At 36.3% G+C, this 11799-nt stretch overlaps 1 protein-coding gene across 6 annotated transcripts in view; it reads right to left on the bottom strand.

Moving 5' to 3' along the window:
• Positions 1 to 930: 930 nt before the first annotated feature.
• ccdc57 (coiled-coil domain containing 57) overlaps positions 931 to 11799 on the bottom strand; it is a 33634-nt gene continuing 22765 nt past the window's right edge. For 3 of the 6 annotated variants that reach the window (XM_087274522.1, XM_087274521.1, XM_087274520.1), the window contains exons 14-20: positions 11493 to 11693; positions 8280 to 8336; positions 7847 to 8069; positions 6062 to 6207; positions 5664 to 5792; positions 4029 to 4200; positions 931 to 1206 (exon numbers count right to left, since the gene is read on the bottom strand). In XM_087274522.1, coding sequence (XP_087130648.1) covers positions 1019 to 1206; positions 4029 to 4200; positions 5664 to 5792; positions 6062 to 6207; positions 7847 to 8069; positions 8280 to 8336; positions 11493 to 11693 — 1116 coding nt within the window. In that variant the 3' untranslated portion in view covers positions 931 to 1018. 6 annotated transcript variants of the gene reach the window in all.

Raw genomic sequence — 11799 nt, 5'->3', positions numbered from 1 at the left:
ATTTTGATTATAAGCACAATGGCTAATTTGTTGGACAAAACCTTGCATATTTAAAACAAAACTGCTTAACTTCAACAAAAAAAAATTAAATTGAGCATTATATCAAACATGAGGAAGAGTATTCAAGTCATTTTACATATAATTTACATTTATAAAAGTATTAAAGTATTAAATAACCTGGGAGGATACATTTTATTCGTTATATTAAAACAATATAGTTAATATATATATATATATATATATATATATATATATATATATATATATATATATATATATATATACACACACACACAATAGTCAATTTGTGGATGAAAACAGATTATATTATAATAATGTTTGTCTAATACAAATCTGGTTGGATCATGCAGAAGTAAGAAAGCATAAGGGCAGCACACATATGTTGTTATTCCAGAAGGATAGAGTGGCGCTGTGGAGCTCTTGAGACATGTGAGACACACTGTTCATAGAGTTTTGACGGTTGCCAGTGAAAAGACATTGACCAATCCCTGTGCGAAGGTGTGTAGAGTAAGCCAATCAGAATGAATGCAAGGGAGTTGCTAGGAGATAGGGTGATGTCAGGACAATGCAGTGGGAGGAGTGGAATCCTACACCTGCTGAGGTTGTGATGTCATCATGAGGGGCTGGACAGCAGGGGTTACGGGAGTTCGATTCACTCACTCACACACACACACACACACACACAGTAAAAAAATAATATCAATGTGTTTTCTAACTATATTAAAAAGTAAAGAGTAAAACAAATCCACAGTCTGGCATGAAAAGGACAAATATTAAATATTATATAATAGAAAATATTATAAATGTCTTTTTTGAGTCATAATAGTAAATGTATTTATAAAAAAAAAAAAAAAAACATTACTTTTTTGCTTGGTTCTGCTTCTTATATATGACCCCTATGCACACTGGTCAAATTCTGCAATAATTTATTAAAATAAAAAAGCATGATAGAAAATAAACAAAGAGAAAAGCAGAATATCTAAAATAATGCATCATTTCAGTCTTTGATATTGTAATTTCGAATCTTAGCGTGTTTTCCAGGAGGAATCGCCTTTTTAGCAGGTACAGATGCTGTTCGACTCTGTTTCTTCTTCTCCCTGAGTGATGCTGTCTTGCCCTCCACGCTGACCAGTGGAGCTGGAGGCTGAGTAATATCAGGTACTCTATCAGCTGTAGAAACTCTACCTAAAACACAAATAAAATACATTCAAAATAATTTTATACAAATGTCAATCCCTGTGGTAGAGTGAAAGTTACTAGCGATAATAAGAAAGTCATTGATTTGGTCCGATTAGCTTTAAGGTATCACTTTTATGACTTCGACAAAAGCTCTTTAATACAAAAAAGAGTTTAATAAAAACATATTCTCAAATTGGACCAATTACATTACTATAAAATGTGTATTGAAATTATTTAAATTACTTATTTTAATACATATTTCATAAGTTACAAGTTTAAAGGTTAGCAACTACGATCTGCTGCAGTTCAAACCGAGCCTGGACTGAACGTCGCATGGTTGTTGGTGCCAGACGGGCTGGTCTGAGTATTTCAGAAACTGCTGATCTACTAGGATTTTCATGCACAACAATCTCTAGGCTTTACAGAGAATGGTCTGAAAAAGAGAAAATATCTAGTGATGTATCCTTGTTGCTGCCAGTGGTCAGAGGACAATGGCCAGTCTGGTTTGAGCTGATAGAAAGGCAACAGTAACTCAAATAACCACTCGTTACAACCAAGGTATGCAGAAGTATGCATCTCTGAACGCACAACACGTCAAACCTTGAGGCAGATGGGCTACAGCAGCAGAAGACCACCCCGAGTGCCACTCCTGTCAGCTAAGAACACGAAACTGAGGTTACAATTTGCACAAGCTCACCAAAATTGGACAACAGAAGATTGTAAAAACGTTGCCTGGTCTGATGAGTCCCGATTTCTGCTGCAACATTCATATGGTAGGGACAGAATTTGGCATCAACAACATGAAAGCATGGATCCATCCTGCCTTGTATCAATGGTTTAGGCTGCTGATGGTGTAATGTTGTGGGGGATACAGTATGTTCTTGACATACTTTAGGCCCATTAGTACCAATTGAGCATTGTGTCAACGCCACAGCCTACCTGAATAGTGTTGCTGACCACAGTGTACTCATCTTCTGATGGCTACTTTCAGCAGGATAACATGCCATGTTGCGCTATTGAGCAAATTATCTCAGACTTGTTTCTTGAACATGACAATTTCACTATACTCAAATGGCCTCCACAGTCACCAGATCACAATCCAATAGAGCACATTTGGGATGTAGTGAAATGGGAGATTTACATAATGGATGTGCAGTCAACAAATATGCAGCAACTACGTGATGCTATCATGTCAATATGGACCAAAAATCCTTGTTGAATCTATGCCACAAAGGATTAAAGGCAAAAGGGGGTCCAACCCGGTACTAGTAAGATGTACCTTTAAAGTGATCTGTGAGTGTACAGTATATTAATATACAGACATAATATTTATATGTGATGTGTGTGTGTGTTAATATATATTTATTTTTGAATAACTTATGAACTTACAGTATATAGAGGGTAATCAACATTTCAAGTGGTTCAAAACCTTTCATCAAAGTTGCCCTAAAACTGTTGTCCACACACACACACACACACACTGGGGCTGCACCATATTGGAAACATCTAACATTGTGATATTTTGTTATTCTGCAATATAAATTTTGATATAAATACAATTTCACCAGGTGACTTAAATATCTCAATTTGAAAAAAATGTATAATTTTGTATTGATTTGGACGATTCTGTATTGGAGTGCATCTGCATTAAACCTAAAATCTAATAAATACAATATACATTCAGTTTCTAACATTAATCAGGTACAATAATTGAATAATACAAATAATTCAATAAAAACCATCGTTATTAAAGTAACAAATGGTTCAATTCCTTATGCCTACATGCTTTTCACGGGCCTAACAACACATGGAAATGAGCAATACTAATACAAACTCGACACTGCATATCCTGCGATGTGACTGTTGCCAATGGTTGTTGCACTGCGGTATGGATGCTGAAATGATATATTGTGCAGCACTAACACACACACACAATTCATTTGTTTTAGCACATGGCTCTTGCTGAAATGCTCTCTAAGTAAATATCACCTGATTTTTGGACTAAATGATGTAGCAATGCTGAAACCCAGCCTATGGTTGCATGATTGCCTGAGCTCAAGGCTTCTTATTGGTCTAACTCCTAGACACACAGCACGTCAATACCAGTCTGCATGGCAAGTACCCGTTTCGGTGCCAAGGTTTTTTAAATGATGCAAAAGTCTGTCCAGGGTAGAAATCAAGTCTGGTATATTTTTAATCAAAGCAGCTGGACTTTGTTTTCAGTTTATTAAAGACATTTTACCTCTTGTCTAAATGGCTTCATCGTTGTGTGATGAAACTGATGCACCAACCTGATGTGATCAAGTCATTAAAGAGCTAAAATCCAAAGGGATGTTATTTCAAGTCAAAGAATTGGATCTATAGAACTAATTCTAGATAATGTGCCTGCATAGAGCACTTTTAAGGTTTTATTTAATGCTAGTATATGAAACTGTCTATAAAAGTCACAAGAGTAAAACAGCTCTATGGTCTAATCAGCAATATTATTATAGATTAAGCAACTATCCTTTGGCCCTGAGTCCAATCATGCAGCTCTATCATGCTTCCCCCAATTCACCGACCAATTCTTGACAAATCTAGTGATGAAATTTCATACGCAGAAAAAAAAAACGTGGAGTTATCGGTTATGCATGGCTAAACAATCTAAATAAATAAATTACAAAAAAGAATGGCTTTTGCAACATGTGAGGTATATTTCTGGTTAACTGCCTAGTATATTGCTAAAGTTAAAGGTCCTGTTAAGTCTAGTAAAGCACAACATGTATGTATTTGAATATAGAAGGTTTGACTAAAGACTGTAGTGGCTGTTGTATTACTTTTCTGCTCACCTTTGTCCTCACTGTCACTAGGAGAAAACACAGAGGAACTTAAACCTTGATCCAACATCTGCCACACTTTCTGAAGGGACTCATCGGTGCTTATAGATGACAGAATGTGGTGTCGTACCAGAGCTTCAGGCTTATTCGGTTGTGGCGGAGTGTTTTCTTTACTGCTCACAGACTTCAGGACAGAACAAAGAAACGGAGAGAATTAAAACACTGACACATGTTAGCTTCAACAAATAACATTATAGAAATCATATTTCAAAAAGTTGGGGATACAATTTTAACAACCTGTTAAAACATGCTAACATCATCAAAAAACATACTAGCAGTGTCAAGTTAAAACATGCTGCCTATGTGAGAAAAAATGTTAGCCGCGTGGCAAATCATTCAGGAAACCTAATAAAATCATGCTAGCATTGTGCTAATTTTTACTAGCAACTTGTTATGTGATTAAATATGTTAGCAGTGTGCCAAGTCATACTAGCAGCCTGTCACTTATGTGATTAAATATACTAGCAGTGTGCTAAATACTAGCAACTGAATGAAACATGCTGGCATTGGGCTAAATTTTACTAGCAACCTGTTACCCACAGTATGTGATGAAATAAGCTAGCATTGTGCTAAATTATGCTAGCAACCTGTTACATATGTGATGAAACATGCTAATAGCAAGTCATACTAGCAACTTGTTAATTGTGTGATTAAATATACTAGCAGTGTGCTAAATTAAAATAGCAATTGAATGAAACATGCTAACATTCTGCTAAATTTTACTAGGAACCTGTTACCTATGTGATGAAATATGCTAGCAGTGTGCTAAATTTCAAATGCAATTACCCATGTGATGAAATATGCATTGTGCTAAATTATACTAGCAACCTGTTATGTGATGAAATATTCTAACAGTGTGCTAAATTACACTAGAACTGAATGAAACATGCTAGCATTGTGCTAAATTCTACTAGAAACCTGTTACCTATGTGATGAAATATGCTAGCATTGTGCTAAATCATACTAGCAACCTGTTACATGTGTAATGAAATATACCAGCAATGTGTCAAGCCATACTAGCAACCTGCTACTTATGTGATGAAATATGCTAGCATTGTGCCAAGTCAAATTAGCAACCTGTTACTTATGTGATCAAATATATGAGCAGTGTGTTAAATTATAATAGCAAGCTGTTATGTGATGAAATATGTGTGCTAACAGTGTGCTAAATTATACTAGACTGAATGAAACATGCAAGCATTGTTAAATTTTAATAGGAACCTGTGGCTATGTGATGAAATATGCTAGCAGTGGGCCATACAAGCAACCTGTTACCTATGTGATTAAATATAGGCTACTCGCAGGGTGCTAAGTCATGTTACCGCCTGTTAAATCATGTTAGTAAAACGTAAACAATGTGCAAAATCATGCACATGTGCTATCAACCTATTAGAATATGCTATTCATGGGAGAGCTAGCTCATTTCCACCTCACAATACAAGTTTGTTTAGAATTTGCTGTATATGATGTGAAAATGCCATAGTGACCTTCTGTGTATGAATATATTTACAGTATAATTGTTGAAGATGTGGTTATAGTACCATCTATGTATATAATATATGTATTGTGCATGTGCTGAAGATCTACCTGGACTCTGACTGATGGCTCCCATGGGTTGGTGGTTCTGTGTTTGTCTGAACTCTCACTCTCAGACAACTGAGGACGGACAATAATTGCCGTTTTCTTATTTTGATCTCTCTGTGCATACTGTAGCTCCTAGAATAAGTTTTAAAACATATGTATTAAAATGTTATACTTGTGTGATAATAATCAACCATGCATCTGAAAAAAAAGAGTGATCGCTGACCTCTGCTATGTTCCAGAGGCCTTGACAGAATAACATTGCATAAATGCTGTCTTTAAATCTTCACATCAGGACATTTACACAAGCCAAAGCTGATTAATATGATGAAATATATGATGTGACTGTCTCAATACAGCGTGTAAGCTTTGACTGGACAAAGTCTCTTTCCTGCAGGACTCACCTGAGTGGTTAGCTGGTACTGCAGCTGTTCCAGGGTAGATAAGCGGCTCTTTGACTGAATCCCGTGCTCTGGTTGAGATGGGTCTTTTTCTGCCAGATTGGGCTCTGGCGTGTTTGGTTGAAGAATGATCTTTGAGTGTCGTGGAACTGGGAAAAAGAAAATAATGTTTTTGTATAAAAAAAAACAAGAAACTCAAACTACCTAACTGCAAATGCATCTGGCTGTAATGGGACATTTTTTAAAAAGCTTCCCAATATTTCTAGTATTTCTGCTGTGATGGGCTATGTGCACAGCTAGTGTTTTTCAGCCAATAATATACTTCAGAGGAAACCTTAATGTGACTATTTTAAATTTTATAAGTGTCCTTTTACAGCATCGATGTTGCAGTGTAATCACAATACATTCAGTTAAATAAACTTAAGTATTTATTTAATTATTCAAGCGTAAATCAAGATGAAAGCCGTGTAAACCTCGGCATGGTCAAGATCAGCAGGTGAGCGCAGAAACTCCATTGAAAATGCTGAGGTACAATAAATGGTCATATTTTAAAGACAAGGTGGGGGAAAATGGAATTTATTGCAGTGCATAATTCTAGTCTGGTTCTGAGATCCACTTTATATCATATATCTATCAGGCAGTAATGATTACAAATTTTTAAAGAAACCAGACCTTAAACATGGCTTTTTTTTATTGAAAGATCACTGGAAGCGCTAAAGCTGGCTGGCTGAAATTAAAAGTCCATGTGCATATACCCCATTTTGATAAAGTTGCTTGTTTTCAAATTAAAAGTACTGATATTAAATTTACTGGCATGAAGGATGGTTCACACAAAAAAGAAAATTTACTCTTAATTGGTTTCAAACCTTTTTACACTAAAAAATGCTGGGTTCTACTCAATTACTTCATGTTGTCCCAAGACAAATCGATTAGAATAACTTAATAGTTTAAGTAGATTAAATATAATTAAGTTGTCCTCCCAAAAACGTAGGATTATGTTCAGGATATTTTAAATACGTAGTTTGAAAAAAGCAACAAGTTTCTTTTTTCTTATACACACAAAAGAAGATATTTTTCAAAATATAAAAACCTGAAACTATTGACTACTATAGTAGGAAAAGCAAATACTATGGAAGTTAATGGTTATAGGTTGTCAGCATTTTTTAGTTTATCTTCTTTTGTATTCAAAAGAAAAAAACCTCATAACTCATTTAAACTCATGTTTAAATGAAGTAAAAAGGTGAGTAAAACGTTAAAATTTTCCTTTTTGAGTAAACTGCTTTATAAGAAATACATTTCAGTTAGCATTACATTTTTCTTAGCATTTTAGAATGTTTTTGTTTTCAAAGTTAAACATATTTGGATGTTTTTGAGTCATAATTTACCAGTGAATGACTTCTCATTGAGTTGTATAACATGGACCAAATTAAAACAAGACAAAACACACAAAGAATGGAGAATATTCAGGACAAATAAGCATAGGCTCTCTATTGAGAATCAAATTAGGTCTTCTTTAATCCCCCAGTACAAACATGGATCAGTCCATTGTGATGGGGCACCAACATAACAATGAGAGGTGAATTATGGGAGTTAACCTCATGTGCCCTTTCACTAAGAACCAAAAGGGTTTTTTAATATTCCTTTTGATCTTCTTGTATTATTTAAAATAGTAAATATACATATATAATAGATTATATAATTTATATCTATAGAAGTTAAAATAGTTCAAAATATCAATATATTTGGATAAAAATTCTATTGCAACCAAGCATTAAAATCACTACCAACCGTCCAGGCCTGCTTCTATGAGCTGAGCCCGCAGCCTGTTGCCCATTTCAATGAGATGCTGTTTGTCCTGACTGAGACCAGAAATCATACGTGCAGCCTGTTTCAGCTTTGACTGAAGCAGAGGAACGTCCCCTATGCTGCTTCCTCTAGATGAGCTGTGCAGAAGCAGCAGTTGCTTTCTGAGGGACAGGTTCTCCTCCTGAAGCTGCTTTACCATCTCACTCTTGAATAACAGAAAATAAAATTGTAAACATAAAACGCACGTTGTATTAAAATACTATTTATGTCAGAAGTAGTTTTAACAAATTATTTAATTCTAATATTTATCAAAAAAATATATAAACATCTGGAAACCATATTTATGGTACCATATATATATATTTATTTTCATAGTCCTCTCTGCAGCTCTGAATTGTAAAATGCAGTGTTGTACCTGATTAAGGACAATGGGTTCCCTTCTGCTTGCAAGGTCAACCTTCAGTGCCGACACCTGGCCACAAATATAATTGTAGTTTAATAAAAACAAATTGTAATTAAGAAATATATTATTCATTCTGTCTTTTTAAGGGAGAAATGATAATGTCATTTTTGTGTCTCAAATAAAATATTGTTTACATTTAAATTCAGTATACTTAAGGTATCGTCCTTTGAAATGTGCATTTTTCTTCGATGAGTGATGTAATTTCAACTAAAACATGAAGATAGGGTGGGAGACAAAAGCCCCTTTCACACAGTGATACCGGTAAATATCTGGAAAATTTCCGGAACCACTTTACCGGTATATTCAAAAAAGCGCTGTTCACACAGGCGAGGACGTTACGGAATTTTTCCGGAAAAGACCGTTCACACATCCATTCCAAAATACCGGTAAATTCTGACATCATTCACCACAAATGAGCTTTAAACGGCTGTGCTTGTATTTGTAAACATTTGACTAAATTACAAACTCTGTGGATGATCAATATTGTGAACAACTTTCGTAGGATCACTTTCGCATGTCGAGATGTTCATAATATGTGCGTGTGCAGGCGCTCACAGGCAGTACACAGGCACACGCAAAGCTTGAAGGTAAACAATCTCATCGATGATTATTTACACAGTTGGCATTAAGAAGAACATATAAACGTGATCTGACTAACTTCTAGCAGCTAAATGTGTCTGGAAAAATATTCAAAGGCTTTTATTCTCACAAACCGCGCGGACGTAAATGCATCTGACTGTTGTGATTGGCTAAAGCAGACGTCTCACGTCAGAAGTTCTAGACGTGCACACGCTTATTCCAGCAATCTTCCTTCTGCATTCACAGAGCGCAGCATTCCGGCAAATTGCCGGTAATGTTACAACTTCTCTTTCCGGAAAATAGCCAGAACGAATTTACCGGTATTTTCAAAAAGGACCTGTTCACACATACAACCTTTCCGGAAAATTGCCGGTAATTTTCCGGAAAGGTCTGTATGTGTGAAAGGGGCTAAAGTAGCTCCTCCCCTTTAAAAAAGTGAATAACATTTCATTTTTTATCACAGCTCTGCCAGTGAGAGTGGTTGAGCTCAGGCGCATTAAATGACAAGCATCTTAAACAGGGCAGAACATGTCAGATACCAGAGAGCATTTGATTGGTCACAAGACTCGCTGTAAAAAATGCAGGGTTCCACTCAATCAATTTGTGTTGGGACAACAAGGAGGAATTAGGTTAACTCATTAGTTTTTACAAATTTAAGTGGATTGAACATAAAACAATTAGGTTGTCTACCAAAAACAGTGTGTTGTTTCAGCTCATTTTAAATAGGTAGTTTGAACAAACAGCAAACATCATTTTGTGAGTGTTTAATGAAAAACTGAAGTATGAGGTGGCAAAAAACCATCAATCCATTTAATGCTGAGTTCAGACTGCATGATTTTCAAAGTAGTTGCATCAAAGATGTTTTCACACTGCATGACTCTCTGGTGTAGCGTTCCTTCGCTTCTGTGTTTACACTCCAAGATGGGTCGGCGACAGGGAGTTTCACACTGCATGACTGTACAATAGGAAGAATCGCCGACAACTTTGTCCAAACTACGTCTCGCAACCAAACACATGCAAGAAGTGACTTGAAATCAACGCGAGGCCACATAATATGTCTTTTGTTAATAACTACATAATGAGAAAGAAGCCTTTAGTTGGGTAGAAAATGTATTAATTTTGCTCACCTGGCTTTTGAAGGGATTTCAATTTCTCCTCAGCTTTTTCTTTTTTGACACGGTTGTGATATTGCTCAGATGACACATCAAACAGACACGAGTGCTCCTGCCAAATTTCCACTAGTTTTTCCTCCATTTCTTGTGTCTTAATAGACTCTAAATAAGCGCATTTAACTTCTCCCCAACCTCCCGCTGGCCTGCAGATACCCATACTAGCGGATGCTGCTCTCTAATTGGCTGCATGGCATGATTTTGCCATGACAGCTCAAGATATTTAGCATGTCAAATATCTGATGGATGCCGGCGACTCATCTGTGATTCACTCAGATCGCAGCTTTGATGGTTCACACTGTGTGATTGTCACTCACATGAAAGAGCACCAATTTGCCTGTGATTTCAGGCATTTGTCAGCGATTTCTTAAAACCTGGTGGCGAAAATCGGGGCTAAAATTATGCAGTCTGAACTCGGCATAAGTGGAAGTGACAAACTGAAAGCTTTATATTTATATCTTCTAAATGCTAATTGTGTCACTGTTTTGGAGAACATGATCTTATAGATATTGTTACATTTCACGTATGTTTTGTAGTGTTTTGCTGTTTGTTTTCTGTTTTGCATTCTCTTCTCTCTCCTCCGCTGTGTAGCTTGTCCTGTTTTAGGTGTACCACCATTGGTCGAAAAAAGCTGTCAATCACTATCATGATGCAATCGGCGCACCAATCAGAAGCTGGTCCACCAAGTATAAAATGCGTGCGCTTGCGCTGTTCCCCAAAAGTGCTCGGTTCACCGCCAAACTCCTCACTTGTGTTGGCCGGCCTGTTCATTTGTGTTTGTTTAGTTTGGTTGCTTTTGCTGTGTTGTCTGGTTTCTCTCGATTAAGTGATAGATTTGTTAAATAAACTTCTGCAGCTCAATTTAGTATCTGTTGAGAAGTTGATCGATCTTTATGAGAATTGGATTATCAAAAAGCTCTTGTTTTGCTAATGGCTAACAGTGTGTACTTTACGAGAAATCTAGTAATTCTGAGCAGCATAGTATTTTTCTGTTAGTTAGTTTATGGAGGCGTTGCAACACTTGTACTTATGTTTTTGGAGTATGAAGTATAGTTGAGTGACGAGCTGAAGATTGCGGTTTTGTTTCTGCATTTTTCTTAGGTTAGTTTAGTGGGTTGGGGGTTTGTTAGATCATTTTGTTATAATTATTTCTATGTTTTGGCAACACTCCTGTTTTTCGTTTAATTCAGTTAAAAAAAATTACATTTTAATTCCCTATATTCATTGTTTGACCTATCTGTTTAATAAATACTTAAATTTTGTTTCACATATCCAGCAGTTGTGTCTTCTCATTTTCACCCAGCATCAGTAGAGACTCACTGACTGTTACTCTTCATCCATTCAATAACTTTATAACCTAAACACGTTACAGTTCCCCTAAGATTAAAATTTAACTTATTTTGACTCTAACACTTGCCTGGTTTCCAAGAGCAACAGTCTCCAGGTTGTGAAGCAAACTGCCTTTCTGGTATTCTTCTGCCTCCCGCCTCACTTCATTCAGCTCCAGCTCAGCAGCCGCCACTCTCTGTTTAAGCTTTGCTTCTTCAGCCGTTGCTGCCCTCTTGTGATTGGCCAGCTCTAAACACAAGCTCTCGTTCTCCATATGTTTTGAGTGACACTGGAGGAATGAGGAATAAGCTCATATACACTCATGAAAACACAAAAACAAAGCTAAACGAGAGTTGCACAAAATGTGTACGGTGCACTAAGTGGTAAACTAAATG

Source organism: Danio rerio, chromosome 12 (genome assembly GCF_052040795.2).
Source record: "Danio rerio strain M-AB ecotype USA chromosome 12, GRCz13ab, whole genome shotgun sequence".
Taxonomy (NCBI): Eukaryota; Metazoa; Chordata; class Actinopteri; order Cypriniformes; family Danionidae; genus Danio; species Danio rerio.
The sequence above is the reverse complement of the archived record's forward strand: the minus strand, read 5'-3'. Positions and strand labels throughout refer to the sequence as shown.